Source organism: Bos indicus x Bos taurus, chromosome 13 (assembly GCF_003369695.1).
Source record: "Bos indicus x Bos taurus breed Angus x Brahman F1 hybrid chromosome 13, Bos_hybrid_MaternalHap_v2.0, whole genome shotgun sequence".
NCBI lineage: Eukaryota > Metazoa > Chordata > Mammalia > Artiodactyla > Bovidae > Bos > Bos indicus x Bos taurus.
Window position 1 is genome coordinate 55501619 of NC_040088.1, and position 20574 is coordinate 55522192.

Genomic DNA, 20574 nt, shown 5'->3' on the forward strand with positions numbered 1-20574 from the left:
GTTTTAAGATGATATTTTATTTTTCTACTATAGTTGTTTTACAATATTGTGTTAATTTTTGCTGTATAATATACCTCCTCCTTCTTGAATCTCCTATTCCTTCATATGTGGCTTCAAGGGCTATGTAAAAACAACAAAGGTCAGAAATCACTTGTCCAAACCTCTCATTGTTGAGATGAAGAAACTGAGGCCCAAGACCCCACTGCCCATTAAGTGACAGGCTGAGGACTAGTACCAGGTAATCCTGAGCCAGTCTTCTTTTCACTACCATATTATCCCCACTTCTGTAAGTTTCAGGCTGAGTCTGCAAACAGCCTACCAGATGCTGCCCAAAGATAAGTTATGTTTGGCCAGGAAAACTTTGAAAAACTTTAAACCGTAATGCCTTTAAACTGACAGGTACTTTCCACTCCCCACAAGGTCCACATATGTCCATATACATTCATGTCATCTGTAGGCCCCTGATGAATACTGCTATAGATAGTCTACCAGGACCTCAAACTAACCCACCTGAGGCCAAATCTGTTCCCCTATTTTTCCAAAGCATCTCTTCCTGACTTGTAATAGACTTTTCCCCTCCATGGAACCACATTAAGAGCCCAGGTCTGGGACAGCAATGGTTCAACACTGGAGTAGAACAGGTAGGTATGAGTTTAAACTTGGCTCCACCATCTACTAGCTCTCTGGTCTTCAGTTACATTAGTCACAAAACAAGGATAATAACACTTCACAGATTATGGTAAGGACCAATGTGACGTTGTGTACAGTGTAAAGCATGGTGGTCAGTGTACACTGGGTGCCTGTAGACAGTAGCTTTTACTACCATTCAAATAACTTCCGTTCAAGAGTCTTTGATTCATTTTCCACACCCATTTTCACTTGATTTTGCCTCTCAAATGACTCTCCATTTCGGTGTCTCAATTTTATCACTGACCTGAACAAATGCAGAAGCCATGCACTGGCTCAAGACTATAATTAAAAAACCTAACTGGCAAAACTGAGAAACAGGTGGCAAACTGGCCACAGTCTACTTTCCTTTTTCACAAAACTGTCTTTGTATGTCATTACTTTCTCTTTTCTATAGCGACATTAATTACTACAGCCTGTAGTATCTGGTCTCAGGATTCACTAGCATCAGTCAGAAATACTTACCTTTAAATGCTTTATAACTTTAAAAGTTATGTTAAAATTATTCTTAAAAAACTTTCAAAGTTGAAAAGGTGGCCAACCACCTCAAATCCAGTCATTTCTGAAATCTACTAGGACAGCCCCAGAATTCACGAGATGAGCAATCTAAACAGGGAATATTAAACCTGTGACTCCTACCGTTTCTGTATTTCTTCTGACTTCTTTTTCCGCATCTCTAACATATGCTGCTTCTGTTGCTTCAAGAGGGCTGATGCTGAGATAGACTGGAAAGCAGGTTTCAGGCTCCCCACGATCCCTAAAACACAAACCACAGGCTGAGGAAGTTCTGAGAGGGGGCAGGGTCTCAGGTGTGGACACTTGAGCAGGTGCAGGCTGACTCTACCTGATGACTTGGCTTTGGCTAAATGATGTTTCAGGTTTCTGGCTCCAGATGTAGGCAAGTCCATCAATTCCCTGAATTCCTCAGAACAAGACAAGCTCTTCTGGGGTATTCCTGAAATATACATCAGATTTAGACGATTCAAAATTCAGTCTATTTTCTGTCATGTGTCTTATTCCTTTTTAAACTCTGCTTCATAATTTTTTCATTTGTAAAATGAAGTAGATGGAATATCAAGAGAAAAGAGAATCCTTAACCTCTAATATCAGACCAGTAGGACTGCAAAGGTAAGACAAATATCTCACTTTGAAAAATGATTAAAACACTATTATCTGAGGGGTCATTTCACACACTATTTCTGGATTATGCACTATGGGAGAGGGTCCATGCTAGACTTTGACTGCTGTTATAAACAGAGCCCCAAGGACAGAGTGGAGGTGGAATTCTCGGACCTGTTTTAGTTAAAGACAGGAAGCTGACAATACTGATTCTAGTGCCAGACACTAAGAGTTAGACCCAGATAAATCAAGACGTTTTAAAAACCTAAGACACAGCTAATACCAATATGCTGTTGCTTAAGATGCTGCCAACGAAGCTTGGGTCTCATAGTTCAGGTGACTTCACTCAGGATAATTTAGAGTTAGGAACTAACTGTTTTCAATCCTGAAGACTACAAATTTAAGATGGAGAAAGAAACAAAGAAACAAAGTTACCTAGTTTTTGTTGAGTTTCCTGAAGAATCAAGTCTGTGCCCTTAACCACCAGGTTACTCAGAGTGGTTTGAATCTTCTTTTTAGGAGCAACAGCAGCTGCACTGAAAAGGAAAATGAAAGCCACTTAAAGTCAATGCTCTATGAGGTAAAGAAGGCAGAAAAGTAGTAGTTACAAAATGTCAATGTTTCTCAAAGCTCCTTTTAAGTAGACTGTAGTTAATACCATGGTCCTACCCGTAACTGGTGTGTGCATTATGTCACAGACCTAAGACAGGCAACCTACAAACTTGCTTGAAGGCCATTCTGGAAAAGTAAATTGGCAAAAGAAATAAAAATATGCCAATACTTTGATCAGGACTAGGACTTATCAAGAAGTCTAGGATTTACGTTAAGATCTATGCAAAAATTTAGGATATTAATGGAAGGTTTGTATTGATAAAAGTTAGAAATACTATAAATGTTTATCCATAGGGAATTATTTAAATTATCAGAGCCATGTAAAAGAATACTATGTAGCCACCAAAAATAATGCTGTTAAGTGAATATTCCACAAAGAAAAATTCATTATTTTTATGGGAAAGAAGAACATTGCAAATTATAGGCATACTATGATCTCATTTTATACTCTTAAAAATTTATACTTATGGGAAATGTCCCCTCCAAACCATATTTACCAAAACTAACAGTTATGTAGATGGTGGGATTATAGATGGTTTTTATTGTTTCCTTTTGGCTAAATTGTACATATGTTTTAAAAAAAATAATGTTACGTGCATTGCATTTTGCAATTTGCTAAAATACAGACATTATTTTAAATCTTAAAAATGTTCTTGATATTACAAAATAGACAGGAGGTGAGAGTCCTCTAGCCCAATGTCTCTTGGATTGAGGACAAAATCTGTTTTATTCTTGGACCAACTGTAGCTCCCTTGAGCCAAATCCCTGCCTCAAATGTATTTTATAGAGTCAGGTGACAGGCGATCAATCACCTACTCAGGGACTCTAGGGAGAGGCTGAGATTCCCCAGGAATGCCAGCTTCAGCAGTACCCCCCTCCCCTGTGAGGTTTCTCTGCATATTCATTCACTAAATTCTCTGTGGGTTCCCTGAGATCTACAAACTCACACTCACAGTCACGATGGAAATGATTTCAAGGATGTCAACATTATGATGAACACTTTCAGTGGCCAATCAGTCCTGACAAAGTTGGACTATTCACATTTGAAGCCAAAGAGGAAGTGTGGGCTCCCTGTTAAAGACCAGGATAGCCCGACTCAGTTTCTCCTCCTTCTAAGTGTTTTCCTCTCTTTTCAGGAATGAAGTAACCTTGTTTTAGGTCTCTTCTCCTCTGCTACATTGTTTTAGGCAGCTTGTTATAAAAGATAAAACCTGTACAAACCTTCTAGGACTGGGACAAAAATGTACAACCACTGGGTTTACTTTTTGTTTTTTCCTTTTTGGCCACACAGCACAGCATGCAGAACTTCCCCAATCAGGGATGCAACTCACGCCCTCTGCAGTGGAAGCATGGAGTCCTAACCACTGAACCACCAGAGAAGTCCTGGGTTTACTCTTAAATGAAGACCCCAGCCCTCAAAGAAGCTCTGAGAATGTCTTACATTGAGGCTGCATATGAGGCTGAAGAAATGCCTCCGTAGTAAAAACCATCCTGACACAGCCGTTCTCTCAGGCTGATGCCTTTGCGAGCAAACTTCTTTGGAATGCGGCCTCCAGAGAAGGTGGACTGCAAGTCAGCTCGCCTGGCGCTAAGCCTCTTGTACTGGGCCTGGATGTGATACTGACAGTATTCACAGTCGTTCTGTGAAGAGAAAGAGCAGCTGTATCAACATTAGGGCAACAGGCCGGGGACAATGTTAATGGACACAACTCCTTTCTCCCAGCCTCACAGAGAGCTAGTCTGTGGGCAAAACCCTCTCGGCTAACTTCTGAGATCATTCTCTATCCACAGCTAAGAAGCAACTTAGAAGTTCATCCTCTAGGTAATGGGGTGGAGTAGGGGTGATAAATTGGAAGATGGGGATTCATACACACAAACTATTATATATAAAATACATAACTAATAAGGACCTACTCTATAGTACAGGGAACTCTATTCAGGACTCTGTAATGGCCTATATGGGAAAGGAACCTAAGAAAGAGCAGGTATAAGTATATATATAACTAATTCACTTTGTTGTATACCTGAAACGAACACAACATTATAAATCAACTATACTCATTAGAAATTAAGAAAAAAAAGTTAAGGGGACTGAACTCTGAACACACTATTCAGGTACAAGAAAAAGTGGTACTTTTCACTGCCTTCGTCCTCCTTCTACAGTGGAAATAAAGTTAGTTTCTAGGGTGAATCTTGAAAATGTTATGCCAAATAAAAGAAGTCAGACACAAAGGTCCCATGTTGTATGATTCCTTTTATGGCATATATCCACAGAGACAGAAAACAGATTACAGGTCATCAGGGAAATGGTTACTTATTTGCTAGGGGGTGTTTTTTAATGGCGCGATGAAAAGATTTTGAAACCTGAAGCTGGTGGTTACACAATAAAGTGAATACACTAAATATTACTGACGTAAATGGTTAACTGTACATAATGTGAATTTTACCTCAACAGAAGTTACAAAATAAAACAAAATCAATTTCCTTTCTGTTTCTCTGGTTGACTCTCAGACAAATGCTACCCTTACAGTGAAAGGAGCAAAGAGAAACTATGAAGTATTGTCGAACTGGGTGAAACTTAACAGATGCTGACAGTGGAGGTTTAATGGTCCAGCTCTTGTGATCTGACAGGTGCACTTCCTCTGAGACCTCTTTCCAACTGTCTCCTTCCTCCCTGTTTCCTGCTCACTAGTTCATCTGTTAGACAGCAATGAGAGAAATAAAAAGAGATGAAACCAGAACCTATTATCCAGTCCTTTCAAAGAGCTCTAAGAAGTACTACTTCACATGCACTTGGATGGTTGTAATCAAAGTCAGACAGTAACAAAGTGTTAGAGAAACCAGAACCCTCACATACTGCTAGGGAGATTGTAAAAGCCACCTGGGAAACCAGTTTGGTGGTTCCTCAAAAACCTAAATACAGATCCAGCAATTCCGCTCCAGGTTTATAGTTGAGGCAACTGAAATGGACTTCCACATAAAAACCTGTATATGCATGTTGACAGCACCATTATCTGTAACAGTCAGATATGGAAACCACCTAAGTGTCTATCAACCAATGGATAAACTGAGTGTAGTCTATCCATACCATGGAGTGTTATTCAAATACCAAAAGGAATGAAGTGCTGATAAAAGGCTTTGTAGCATGAGCATAGCACAGATGAATCTTAAAAACATTATTCTAAGTCCAAAGAAGCTAGATACAAAAGGCTGTACATTATACAATTCCACTGTATGAAACGTCTAGAATAGGCAAATCTATAGACAGAAAGTAGATGAGTAGTTGCCAGGACTGGAGGAGAAGGGGAATGGAGAATTACTGTTAGTGGGTATGGGTTTTTAGAAGGGGACTGAAAATGTTCTGAAATTACCTGGTGGAGATGATTTCACAACCCTGTGAATACATTAAAAATCACTAGATTGTGCACTTCAAAACTGAATGGTCTGGTATGTGCATTCTATCTCAGTACAATGTTTATTTACTTTTCAAAAAAGAGAGTCCTAATAAAAGGTAGAATACAGCTATGTACTGGCTAAAACAAGGTTGCAGTGTATTTCATCATTAGTGTTTGATCTTCAGCACTAGAAAGAATTGAGGGCAAATTAAAATTCTGTCTTTCTTAAAGTTCCCAATCAGCTGGTAATAAAAGATCAGTTTCCTAAGAGGTTAAATCCTTCCCCCGCCCTCAGCTTTTTAAACTGGCCATTATTAACCACACATTTTACTTTCTCACTTTGAAGCTTCCTATTATGTAGGAAACTCAGTTCCAAATAGGTCATTACAGGTAAAGTGCCTAAAATTTATTCCTATTAGTTTCTTTCTTTAGCAAAAACCACCCCAACAAAGCTTAAACCTACCAAATTCACAATCTGTGTACATGGTTCTCCATTCTTTTTCTTTGCTTTACAGGTTCCCAGGTCAAGAGCTTCCCCCATAATTAAGATCTTTTGAGGATGATCAATAGATAAGCACATCTGTAGAAAAAGAGGTAGTGGGAATTAAAAGCAAACAAAGGTATGGCCCCTCACCAGCAAGAATGGATATAATAACGGTTGGCACGAGTTAGGCTTTTTATCCTTTTCATCAGTGCCCTGGGATTTGAAGCCAGTGCCCTGTAAAACAGTTGTAGAAATGGGAGAGAGAGAAGACATTTAGTTCTCTGTTCCCTCCTGCATCTTTACTATCAGAATCCTAACGCTCAGCCTTGAGTGATAGAGCAGGTTCCCTGTTTTCCCAGCATTCTTTGCAGCTAGTGATTGTCATGTAACTCCACTCTGGCCAATGAGACTGAAGTAGGATTCTGCAGGGAAGGTAGCCAGGAAAGCTTCTGCTTTTCTATAAAAGCAGAGTGAAGAGGCTGGCTGACTTCCTGGCTTCAGTGGAGATGTGATGGCTAGGGTTTCAAAGCCATCTTGTGACCAAGAGGGAAATCTGAGAGACTCATGGACACCAGCTCTGGCATTAGGGCATTACGACTTGATGGACGTGGGTTTGGGTGAACTTCAGGAGTTGGTGATGGACAGGGAGGCCTGGCGTGCTGCAATTCATGGGGTTGCAGAGTCAGACACGACTGAGCAACTACACTGAACTGAACTGACACTGCCTATGTCTGGATTTTTTACTATCCAAGAAAAACAAAAACTTCAGTGTCTACCATTACAAAGAACTATAGCGCAGCTTTTTTGTTACTTGTGGCCAAACACCTTCCAAACCAATAAATGAAGATTTGTTGCTATTCTCTTGTGAAAGCAATGAATGCAACAACTTTGTCTCTTACTCCTCCTGATATAATGTGTCTATAACAGAAGCAGTAGCCTCTTGTTGACTCCTGTGGAGAAACTGTTAGTGTTCACAATGTACCTAGGTTTGCAGTTTACTAGAGAATCAGTAGGTAGTAACCCAAATTCTAATGCTGCTTAAGACAGTGAAAAGTCACTTTAAAAACCAAAATTCCTAAGTTGCAGCTATGATTGTACTAACAAACGGAACAAACCCTCCTCAACTATAAACCCTTCCTTCCTGATGCTATCAAGGATATTCATAGGAGATGGAAGGGAACCTGAGCCCAAGAACTGAAAAATAAATTCCAGGAAGCTTGGAATGAATTTGAAAAAATATAATGAAATAAGTTCTCATAAAATATTCTAGCGTAGTCTGAAATTCAGAATACTGGCAGGTAAGAAATGAACGACAAACAAAAAGCCAGTAAAATGGAGTCAAAATAATACAAAAGCTCGACTTATTACCTGGAGGTAGACCAGCATAAAGGTTTTTGATAGAACTCAGCCAAGTTGTAAAGACCACAAAAAAAAACCCAAACAAACCCATGGAAACAGAGTCTTACCTCCTCTGAACCATCCTTGGGCTTCATGGGGTTTGCATTGAGCAGCCCTATGACAGAACCCTGCTCTGTCTTCCAGAGTTCTTTGTGAACCTCTCCAAACAAGAACAGTGACACACATCGCGTCAGGTCACGAAGATCATTCAGTCGCCAGATGCTAAATGTTTTCCCCTGGAGCAAATCATTTATGCTTATCTTTAATAAATCTTGAACAATGGGTTACAAAGTCTTCATTTACAGTTCAAGTGTTCTACTGTGGAAAATATCTAAGCATGACCCAGTCTGAATAGATTAGCATCAGAATGTCTGTTAATTATAAATTAATCCTTTCTCAAGGCTTTGGTATGCTTCTTCTCATTTTAGAAATGAAGGTGAAGAAAGGCAAGCCTCAGAAAGAAATAGCTTTCTTGTTAACTTGTTAACTTTGTTTCTTTCTGTTATTAGCAGACACTAACTACTATATAAAATATTTAGACAATAAAGACTAGTACTGTAAAGCATAGGGAACTATATTCAATATCCTGTAATAAACCATAATGGAAAAGAACATGAAACATATCTACATATGTATAACAATCACTTTGCTGTACACCTAAAACACAACATTGTAAATCAACTATACTTCAAGAAAAAATTTACTGATATATATTTAATAAATATTATTTATCATTATGTTAATATTAATAAGGAAGTTTCAGTTCAATGCTTCTAAATCTTTCTTTAGCTTAGAAGAAAAACAGCATCATTTAAAGAAAACTGGTTGTATTTAACTCTAAAATTTTGGAAATACTATCACATACCAAGAAACTCAAAATGCTAGCCATATATAATATGAACAACTTCCATGTTTATAGATTTTTTAAAAAAAGCAGTTCACACAATACTGAATCAAGCTATTTCACAGAGGCAGCCCAGAGTGGGTATGGCTACAGGTTGTAGTGAATTATTGCCTAAACTCCAGTATTATAATTATTCTTCCCAGGATTTATACAACGCCATTCTTAGAGAAGTTCAGATAAATTTCACACCTATTATTTCAATGTCATTATAGCCAGTGGTGATGCAATTATGAACTTAATCAAATGAAAACCAGACTTGTTCACATTTACTGAAACAGACCAGATGTAGAGCAGGACTCAGAATCTGAAACTCAACTCCTGGTGTCAGAGCTCATAAAAAAATTTAAGGTTGAACAAGATCAAAACTGGAGAATGAAATTAGTTTTGAACAAGATAATCTGCAGTATTTTAGAGACAGCCTTTCAGGTAATCAAAAGACAATTCCTTCAATTTACAGATAAGAAAATGGATGTCCTTAAAGAAAGAGTAAGGGCCACCTAATACCAGAAGGCTCCTGATAAATGGAGAATGAGGCTTAGAATTCAGCTTTTCTGACTTAGCCACAGAATAATTTTGTTATTCCTCAGTCAACTGTGATTTTAAAATTTATCAGACCTCTTGTAATATTTGTCAAATGAAATGTACCATCCTGTACTGGCACAGGTCAGCAATATCAGGACTTCAGTGACTGACATCTTACATCTAATAAGGCTCTTCAAATGATCTTTGAGGACGTACTCCCCTTCCACAAGGGGGATTACTCAGAGCCGTAGGGCATCCACAGGCATCACCAAACAACAAGTAAAATGAGTAAGAATGATGTGGACAATAAAAAGCTCAAGAAACCTATCCAACCAGACCTTCTTTAAGTACGGCCTTCCTTACATATCTCCCCCTCTGGTACAAACCAGGTGATGGTGTGGCAATTTAAGAACTTACTAGCAATGACTACAAAATGAAACACTGATGGGCTCTAGGTAACAAATCAAGAACGTGAGTCTCCACTGCCAATCTGTGATGAAACAGCTGATTAATAAAATAGCTTACACTGTTAGAACTCTGTGGAGTGATTTTCTTCAATATAACCCCAAACGTCACCCAGTCTATTTCTTCCAGCTTCTCACTTGCCATCTTTTCCTTGAGCTGAGACAGTCTGATAAGTTTTCGGCCGATCATTTTCTTGTTCATTTCTGTGGAGGATACTCGAGGCTTTCTGGGTCAAGACACCAGTGATTTGTAGATTATTACTCTAACAGATAACCGGGCACTATAGCAAATTCGTTAGAAGAGATATTATGGAGAGAAATCTCTAAAGCACCTGTTCTCAGGGAGGCTTAGTATAAAGCCCATATTTTTTCAGTAGGTAAAACTTACCTGGTTGTTCCGTGGTTAAAACTTTGTGCTTTCACTGCAGGAGGCACGAGTTCCACCCTTATTGGGGAACTAAGATCCCCATGCTATACAGCATGGCCTTCTCCCCAAAAGGAGATAATTTTAAAGATCAGGTTTGCTTTTCCACGGATATAGAACTGGGACTTATGTAGAAAGTAAAGACCACAAATAATTTAAGTTCTTATGAATTCTAATATAATATACAAAATCATGAATTGCTTAGGTAAATTAAGATATTTCAATTCCATCAATTCTGTGAGAATTTCATAAGTTCTACTATTTCTAATTAGATTTTTCAAAAGCCAACATTTTCACATAATAAAAAGAACTGACTCGAGCTTCAATTAATATACTCTCGTTTCTAATGACTGGTTAAAACTCATAAAATTTGCAAATTGTTTTTCTCTAGTTGAATATTAAAATCTGTTTCATGTTGGATCATATAACATATTCTAGGACAAGAGAAAGCAGTCAGGAGAAAACAAGCTTTTTGACTCTTTCAGAAGTTTTCTAGAATAGAAACTCCAAGGGCTAACTCAACAATAAAGAATATTCAGGAGGGAAACACTGACATAAGTGGAGAAATCCTTTCCTTGTTTGATTTCTGAGTTAACAGGTTACTATAAAGCTACAATCCTACAGAGCATCTTCAGATTCTGAGGTTCAGGTAGAACAATCATAAGAAAGACTCAAACAACTCTGCAACCCCCTAAATTTGTAGGCCCCACAGAAGCTTTGGCTGACTAGTTTCAACTTCGTCTACTTCCATTCAGTTCAAATGTATAGCAATACTCGCATCAGCAACATCTTTATTATCTCTAGGGTGTTTCCACTGGGAAAGGCAGTATTATCTCAGAAGGGCCACATTTACCTTGAAAAAGAAGCCTGAAGTTCCGTCAGTGAGTTTTTACTATATTCCATTCCTCGGATTCTGTCTTAAATGTAATTAAAATATTGATCCGCCCCAATTTTGAAGAGTATGGAGTTATTATAATAAAGTTCTACTGCATGTCAGCAGTCACTTGTTCTCCCCTTAGTCAATAACATATAATTTAAAAGCTTAGCAGTTTTAGTTTAGGCTGACAAGGTTCAGGTGTTCTAGAAGGGTTGCACTTGGCTACTCAGACAGTACTAAAGGCAATCTGGTTTCAGAGTAAGGATGTTGTAGAGACATGAAGCCCAAGGGCTTCAAGAGCAGTAATAACAAAGGTGCAAAGCAGTAGACACAGAAGACTTAGAAGTCCAGGTTTTTCCCTGAACTGACCCTGGGATGTATTTCTATTTTTATTTTTTTCAAATTGGAGGATAATTGTTTTATAATGTTGTGTTAGTTTCTGCTGTACAATGTGAATCAGCTGTAAGTGTATATACATCCTCTCTTGAGCCTCTCTCCCACTTCCCATTTGTATTTTGCCTGAATATCTTAATTTCTCCACATAATAATACAAAAGAGCACAGTTATTTCTATTAACATTAATTATAGAAAGATACTACTATCCTAGTTAAACTGTATATTCCTTTACAAGAATACTATTTAAGAATAGTCTCTACCATTGTTCCTACTAGTTTCTGGTTAAATACAGTACTTATTATTTATTGATTTCATTTTAAAGAACATATATTTTTTATCCTCTACACAAACAGGAGAAAACTTTCCTTATTCATATGTAAATACACTGAGTCAAACTCAGTGCCAAAGGCCTAGTATGGTCAAGTACAAGAGCTATACGTCTCATGTGACTCAGCGGTACAAACACACTAATTCTGGAAGGCTCAGTCCCTAGGAAGAAGAGGCATCTTGTGGGGCCTACAAGCAGAGTGAAAGAGAGTGCTGTCACAATTACTGACCTGAGCCTCAGACCGGAGAAGGCTTCCACGGAGACTTCCTGAGCCATCTCCCCAGAGCTCCTGGGTGTCCCTGCACTCTGATCCCTAGTCACCCCACCAGGCTTGTTCCCAGGAGTTGTTCGGAGTGGTTGGGAGGGTACACTTGTCATCTTCAAAGGTGAGCATTGGGGCTCTAGAAAATATAAAAACCACACTGATAATTAAACATTATTAGAATTGTTTCTTTTTTAATCAACACATGTCAAATCTTGAGAGAATAACAGAAACCCACAGGATCATTTCTGTACTACCCCCAAACCTCTACAGTATAGTCCAGAACTTCCTGTGTATGGAAATGTTTTATACCACTGCTGTCCATGTGGTGGCCACCAGCCACAGGTGGACACTGACCACATGAAACTGACCAGTGTGTCTAAGGAAATTAATGCCTTAATTTGTAATCTAATTAGTCACAAGTGGCTAGTGGCTGCATCAGTTCTACTCTAAAACACGGTTTCTCTGTGCAATGCCATTTCTTGAATATTCACCATATACAGAGCACTGTGGTAGATTTCATAAGGGAGTAACAGCCCTCCTTCTGAAATCAGTAATTAGTGGAGATTTGTGCACAGGTCAAATTCTACCTGAAAGACATTCAAAGTTAGCTTCCCTTTGTTTTCTTGTTTCGTTTCAATTCATTTCACTTGTGTGAGAAGGCAATGGCACCCCACTCCAGTACTCTTGCCTGGAAAATCCCATTGACGGAAGAGTCTGGTAGGCTGCAGTCCATGGGGTCGCTAAGAGTCGGGCATGACTGAGCGACTTCACTTTCACATTTCACTTTCATCCACTGGAGAAGGAAATGGCAACCCACTCCAGTATTCTTGCCTGGAGAATCCAAGGGACAGAGAAGCCTAGTGGGCTGCCGTCTATGGGGTCGCACAGAGTCAGACACGACTGAAGTGACTTAGCAGCAGTAGCAGGAGTGGGGATGGGGGGGGGCGCGCAGCAGGAGTGTTAGGGGACCCAGGATATTCTGATATGGTTCTTTTCATATTTTACAAGCATTTGATAATGTTCCTGAGGGTCGGAAAGTTTGGGTATTCTCCTTAATAAGTATAACTCTCTCTCAAATAAGATTGGTATTTACTTTCAAAGTGACTTTGGATCACTACTCCCAAGGCAGAGGCCAGGGTAACCTTGGAACTTTTTAAATCGCCAGAAACCATGCCCTTATCTCAATGCCCCAAAACCCAACTTTGAACACTAATAAAATACCTTAGTAATATCAGAGGTCCTAAGGGAATGAACACTATAATAAGTGGATGCATGGAATATATCATCTGTTGTCAAATAAATATGAACACAGAGACTACAGCCATTCTGTATTGCTGTGTCATAAGCCAATGGTAGTCAAAAGGGCCTTTTTGAACATGTGTGATCAATAAAATGCTGCTTACTCTAAGCCAAGTTATCTTCAGGTCATTTTCTCTTAGATCTTCCAAAGAGTAATTGCTTTGGGCAAAAAGACAGTACAACAAAACCAATACAGAGTTTACAAATCCTTTACATTTTATTTTGTGCATATATACGTTATGTGCTGAAATAGGATTTTATTTGAGTACCACTCTATCCTCCTGGCAAAGATGACTTTTCATAAGAATGAACCCTCTGGCTTCAAATAAAACTTGACCATTTTATTAAAGAGTTCACTGTGCCTCAGTCTCACAGCCTGAAGATTAAATCTCTAGCTTTCTAGCATAAGAACTTAACCCAGTGGTTATACTTCACTATAATTCAACTACAGGACTATAGAACCAAAAAAAATTGAATCCACTAAGCATTTAAATACTTATTCTCTACCCAAGTATTTTCTAAGCACTTTGAGATGTACACAAAGATTATGAAATATAGAACGTAGTTCCCATTTCCAAGAAACTTACTTTTCTCAATGGGCAGGTAAGACAGACCAACACACACACCCATACATAATAGGACCAAAATATATTGTAAACAGAGCCCAGGCAGTGAGAAACTAGGGGCCATGAGTACCACACCTGCAGGTGAGACCTTTGGTGTCCGAGCCACTCGCTTGGGTTTTGGTAGAGTAGGGACGTCAAGTTCCGCAGAAAAGCACAATGACTCCTGAATTTTCTTCTCCTTAAGAGGGGGACGTGGAGACTTATCTACTTGATTAAAAGAAATTAGTAAAGAAAATTTAGAAAGGGGTTCAAAAACTGTTTTACCAGGAGTTGGATGCAGAAGTAATGTTATGATTTCTTTGTAATAGAAATGCATACTATCCCTAGAATTAGTTTGATTACCTGGGGTTTTACGTGAAAGGGCTGGACTTGCAGGCTGTTTAATTGTCGCTAGTTTCAGCTGTTCTTGTAAGGACTTCATTTGCTCTTGCAACTTCCTTAATTCATCTAGGGGGAAAAAATATACTGATTTAAAAACCAGACCAGATGAAATATCATACATAATGAAAGTGCTGAAATTATTTTTGATGTCTACCCATCACCTCTAAAACTTGAGACTCACAACAGAATCACATACTGAGAACTCACAATTAACTTTTGCACCTTAAATAGTTCCCCTTAGAGAAGTAAACATGGTATTTCCAGTAAACAAATCTCTAATACCAAAGCTGATTATGAATTTGTACTACTGACAGTTAGATACATGTCCATGGTTGACAAGTTTTTAAGAGTCAAGAAATGATTATGGCCCCTAAGCAAGGATGACATACAAATTTGTGAATCTTTCCATATTTAAAACACAAAACAAATAAGATACAAGGATATAATGTACAGTACAGAGAATAAGCCAATATTCAGTTAATAACTTTAAACGGAGTATAATCTATAAAAATGTCAAATAATTGTGCTATACACCTCAAACTAATAACACTGTAAATGAACTATATTTCAATTAAAAATATATATGTAAATTAAAAAAATACGTATCAGAGAAGATGTCAGGAATAAGAAAATGGCACTCCTCCCTGGAGAAGGAAATGGCAACCTACTCCAGTATTCCTGCCTGGGAAATCCCATGGACATAGGAGCCTGGTGGGCTATAGTTAGTCCACGGGGTCTCACAAGAGTTGGACACTATAGTGACTAAACAACAACTTCATAAAACTAACTAATATGTATAAACCTTTTCTAGTTGGGATTAAAATACAAATTCTGTAGCCAAAATCCACCTGGAATCCTAATCATACAGATTAGGATGAGTGACCTGGGACAAGTCACTTACATGCTCCAACGCTCCTGAAACAATGAACTAAAAAACCTGCCATGCTGCCTTTTTGTGAGATGATAAAAATAGGAAAAAAAATCTGTAACACTAAAAAAAAAAAAAAAAAAAAGAAAGAAAGAAAGAAAGAAAAAGCCACTCCTAGATGGATCTGTTCAGAAAAGGTCTTCTGTTCAAACAGAGTATGTGGTGGCTTTGTAGTCTTGTCCCTGGCTCCCTTTGCTAAATTCCAAAGTATTATTTTTCTGTAGTAAGTGTGAGAAATGTTAGAGCCATTTTGCAAAGGCTCAATTATAGCTGGCTGACTCTAATATCAGGGACTGACCGCTGTGCCCTCAAATGCTGGCTTTAAATGCTTGCTCCACTAACTTCTACAATTTTTTTTGCCAAGTCATTTATCTCTACCCCTGACTCAGCAGATATTTTGAAGAAAGCTGTCAGATGGGTAGTCTTCATCTGGTCTATCATAAAGAAATTAGAGAAAGCAAGTGGTTAGGGCACCTTGCAACTCCTGATTAGTTTTCCCTTGACTGGGACCAGGAGCAGGGACGACCCTCTCTTTAGTTGATTGTGATGTAGGAGCTTCTTCCTCATCTGTTAAGTCTCCCATGTCTCCAAAGAGAGTGGCCAAATTCTCCTTTTGGTTTTCAGCCTTTTCCACTTCTCCCTCATCAGTCTCCTCTGTGTAAGATTCACCATCACCATCAGCATCAAAGAGCTCATCATATGAGTCAGGTTCACCATCTTCCTGGGTCAAGGGCTGACTCTCTTCTGAATTACAACCCAAGGCCGACTCATTCTCCTCCAGCAATGCAGTCAGCAGAGACAAATCATCTTCCTCCCCTATGGGAAAAAGAAGAAAAAGGAAAGAAAGGAAGCCTATCTGTGAAAAACAGCCATTGACAAGCAGAGTTAAAACACTCCACATTCATAATGCAGTTAAAACGACTGCAGATTCACCATTTTGCCTGGTACATGTAACTATTGTTCTGGTTTCTACCTTTCTTCTCCCTAAGTGCTTCTTGGAGGGCACTAGGCTAAGAAAGTAGGGGCCAGTATCTACTTAGTTATCTCACTGGGCTAGCCACTGGGCTAGATCTCTTTACCTACACTACTTAAGCTAATCAGATGACTTCCTGCATATGAAATTCAATCCACAATGGAATAATTGAAAATCATGCTAAGTATACATTTAGTTCCTAGATGTATACATTCCCCTACTTTTTAATTGTTTGAGCAATTTTTAAAAACTACAGAAAGTTACAAAGCATTACATTAAATGTACTCATATCCCATCATCCAGAATTTGCCATAATTAACTTTTTATTAGAGAAGGAAAGGGCAACCATGCCAGCATTCTTGCCTGGAGAATCCCACGGACAGAGAAGCCTGGTGGGCTACAGTCCATAGGGTCTCAGAGAGTCAGACATGGCTGAAGTAACTTAACACACACACAACCTTTTATCATGTTTGCTTTTGGCTTTTACGTTAGAAGTTTATTATGTCAAATCTTATCCCAACTCCTTACTGTAGCCACCAGGTGCCAGTGTAATCACTGTCATAATTTTGATGTATCACTTAAGGCCATTCTCCATACTTTTAACATAAATACATATTCATTAACATATCTGGCAACTATTTACATAGCATTTACATTGCACTGGGTATTATAAGTCATCTAGAGATTAAAGTGTACAGGATGATATGTGTAGCTTGTAAGCAAAAAATATATGCCATTTTATTAACACATCATGGACTTGAACATCTGGATTCTGGTATCCATGCAGGGTCCTGGAATACATGCCCTGTGGATACCAGGGATGACTGTATTAACTGATTTTATCCTCAGAGCAAAACAGACAAGAAGACAGATGTTTGGTGACTTGTTACAGGTGAAACTGTCAAGAGCAGGAATTTGAACCCAGGTAGCCTCACTTCAGAGTTCACCTTTGATACTGAAATCTGTTGAAGTTTTAGTCTAGCTCTGACAAATTTTTATACTACTTGTAAATTTTGTTCATTTTGCAGGGATATGTGCAAAATATTTATTAGTACATAGTGAGAGAGGGATCAGCCCTGGTTCTCTCATGGAAAGATGGATTCAAGGTCAAGAGTGTGGAACCACTAGGCAGCCTTTCTCACCCAAGGTTCCCAGTGGTGTGGGCACAGGCCTCTTCCAGGATGGGCTCTCTATAACAGCTTGGAATGGGAGAGAGAGGTGGGCTTCTTGGCTCCGTTTTGGGTATGCGGTTATCTCACTTGGAGCCTGGGTAGCCAAGTAGCCTCTTCTCTCTTGCTACACCCTGCAGTCTTAGAGTCATTGCTGACTAAGCAATTCAGATTAATCATTATGCAATCTCTGACTTTAAGCTTTAGGTTCTTTCATCAGATTCTAGACCCTGAGTTGGCCACTGGCTCATTTCCTCCCAAGGTCAAGGAGCGTAGAGTGGTAGAAAGGGTATTGGTTTGCTGACCTAGAGGTCTCTCTCCTCACCCAGGCTCCTGTGCTGACCTGTTTCATCATGTGATCCTGAACAGGCCCTTAACTTCTCTAGATTTCAGCCCCTGTCTTTTCAGTGAGGGACTGTATCATGTATCCTTAATGCCTGTGCTTTAAATGCCTCTGATTTTATAAAGGAATCATGCCCAAATTGTGGGAAGGTAGGAATGAGCAAATAAAAGAAACAGGTAAATCAAGAATGAAGAAATCCAACTGTCCAATAAATAAACCAACAGTTCTCTATCTCACTAGTAATCCTGGAAATGCAATTAAAATAGGGAGCTACCTTTTAAAATCATCCATAAGATTAGTTAAAAAATCTTGGATGATGTCTCAGATGCTGGTGAGGTGGTAGAGAAACGCTCACACATGTGCCAAACAAAACAAAACAAGACAACATAATTGCAGCACAGTTTATAGTAGGAAAAGACTGGAACTAACCCATATGCCTTTTACTGGAAAATGGATTACTAAAATGTGATTCAATCTTACCATGGATTGTAATGGAAGGAAATACAGCAATTGAAAGAAATAAAATGAAACTATATTTTGATTTGGATCAACCTTACATGCAATGTTGAATGAAAGCAGGAGAGGAGTAATACATACAGTGTGAAATAATTTATATAAATATTTTAAAGTAACATGGATACCAAAACCCACACATGCTCAAATCCCTGATATATTAATAAAATGGCTTATGTATTTTTTGCATACAAGCTATGCATATCCTCCTGTACACTTTAAATAACCTTTAGAAGACTTATAACACCCAGTGCAATGTAAAAGCTATGTAAATGGTTGCCAGAGCTTAGCAGACTCAAGTTTAGCTTTTTGGAACTTTCTGGAATTTTTTTTCCCCCTAAAATATTCTCTATATGCAAGGAGTTGGTTGAATCTGCAGATGGGCAACCGTCAGATATGGAAGGCCAACTGTATGCATAAGATCTTAGAGCAGTGCCTGGCACATAGTAAGTATATGCCAACCATCATTATTATGAAAGACAACCAATGTTAGGAACAGAAGGTGTACCTGGTTAAAACAAATAACTTTCATTGACTGAAGTGAGATTTCTATTGAACTACTCAGACAATGCTTGAGGGTAAGGTAGCTATTTTCACTACTTTATAAGTGATTTAAGTAACAACTAAAGAAGGAAATGGCAACCCACTCCAGTATTCTTGCCTCAGAAATCCCATGGAAAGAGGAGCTTGGCAGGCTACAGTCCATGGGGCAGCAAAAAGAGCTGAACACGACTTAGTGACTAACAGAGAGAGAGAGAGATAAGTAACAGCAAGCCCATGGGCAAAAGATTGAATTTTCATGAAACAAAGGGAAATTGAGAAAACTGCCAGGACTCACCATCCATGCTGTCAAGTGAACAGTGGTGATGGAAAACTGAAGGAGTATCAGGTGCCCAGGAGATGGCAGCAGTGCAGAACCTTGGCTGTGTGGAATCAACGTAGGAAAAAATCACTCTCAACTGTTCTCTCTCACATTACATATCCAACCAATCCAGCATCCTACAAATTGTAGGAGCTTAAGCTCAGAATTAATCCGGGCTCTGGCCATTTCTCACCCCACCACCAACTTTCTCTCCCTCCTTGTATGGATGTGTCTTGTCTGCAAGCTACTGTTATGCAAACTTCATTGAGGTACAGAGTTGTTTGTGTGATACTAGATTACGTGGATGAGATAAACTGTGAACAGGTATTATGATGCTCAGAGGAATAGCTGGCATAGCTAAGTAGGATAACTTTATATTATCCTGTGCACTTTCCTCTTTTCATTTAAAATGATTTTTAAAACTACAAGAAAAAAGTGTAAATGTTCTAGGCTATTGTTTAACTTATAAGTGCTCTATAATATATATGATCTTGACAAGTTCGATGTCAAGGATTAATTACTGTGCTTTCTTTTCATTTATTCACCAGACATTCCCACAATCCATCATGTGTCTGGCACTGTGCTGTCAACTGGGGAATCTGCAAGACTGTAAGGTTCCTGAGGGTTGGATAGGGGAAAACTGTCTTGGTCATTTCTATAACCAACCCACCTCCCACCCTACCCCCCACCCCCATCATCTAGGACCATCTGACAAATGCTAAGGGTTCTTTCTTCAATATATTGCTAAAATCTTCTATGCTGTGCTCAGTTGCTCAGTCGTGTCTGACTTCTTGTGATCCCATGGACTGTAGCCCACCAGGCTCCTCTATCCATGGATTCTCCAGGCAAGAATACTGGAATGGGTTGCCATGACCTTCTCCAGGGGATCTTTCCCACCCAGGGATCAAACCCACATCTCCAGCACGGGCAGGAGGATTCTGTTACCAGTGAGCCATCTGAGAAGACTCTGACCTAAGCAGCCAGGTGGGAAAATCATGAGAGTACTGATGTCTTAAGGAGAGCATCTGGGTGCTGAGCCTTGTTTAGTATCTAGAACTCAGTGTATAGCTCAGAGCCCCCTACTGGGGAAAGATTAATTACAACACCGTTCCCTGATGGCCAGTACAGACCTCCTGCTCAGTCACTCTGGTTTTCAACTCTTTCAGTCGAAAATCTTCTACTTCTCCCCAATTTCATCCATAAACCTAGTCCAAGTCACCATCAATCTTTTGCCTGGAATACTGTATTAGATTCTCTGTCCCTCTGAAATTTATTCTCTGTGTAAACACGACAATGATCTTTTCTTTCCTCAGCAATATCTGCAATCTTTTAAGAACATAAGTCAGATCGCAGTATTCCCTTAATAAAATTCTAATTAGTTTTCCATTGCCCTTAGAACAAAATTTACAAAGCCTATTCGCTCTCCTATCTACTTTCACTTCCTCATTTTTTCTACAACCACTCCACCCGACCCCAACCCCGCAATAATGCTTCATCCAGACTAGCCTGCTTTGAACTTCTTGAACACGCAAGTGCTTTCAGGCCTCTTTGGAAAGCTCTCCCCTATCTCCTTCTCATTTCTCAGTCTGCTTAACTACCAGTTTT

General features: G+C 39.0%; 1 protein-coding gene across 8 annotated transcripts in view; it reads right to left on the reverse strand.

Annotated features, from left to right (window-relative positions):
• MCM10 (minichromosome maintenance 10 replication initiation factor) overlaps positions 1-20574 on the reverse strand; it is a 36783-nt gene that overhangs the window by 15320 nt on the left and 889 nt on the right. For 5 of the 8 annotated variants that reach the window (XM_027559916.1, XM_027559917.1, XM_027559915.1 and 2 more), the window contains exons 2-13: positions 18946-19030; positions 15584-15925; positions 14143-14247; positions 13876-14007; positions 11840-12011; positions 9647-9812; positions 7764-7931; positions 6277-6393; positions 3860-4059; positions 2242-2342; positions 1532-1642; positions 1327-1444 (exon numbers count right to left, since the gene is read on the reverse strand). In XM_027559916.1, the coding sequence (XP_027415717.1) occupies positions 1327-1444; positions 1532-1642; positions 2242-2342; positions 3860-4059; positions 6277-6393; positions 7764-7931; positions 9647-9812; positions 11840-12011; positions 13876-14007; positions 14143-14247; positions 15584-15925; positions 18946-18952 (1739 nt within the window). In that variant the 5' untranslated portion in view covers positions 18953-19030. The remainder of the gene's footprint in view (positions 1-1326; positions 1445-1531; positions 1643-2241; positions 2343-3859; positions 4060-6276; positions 6394-7763; positions 7932-9646; positions 9813-11839; positions 12012-13875; positions 14008-14142; positions 14248-15583; positions 15926-18945; positions 19031-20574) is intronic. The other 3 variants (XM_027559922.1, XM_027559921.1, XM_027559920.1) reach the window with 1 other exon arrangement.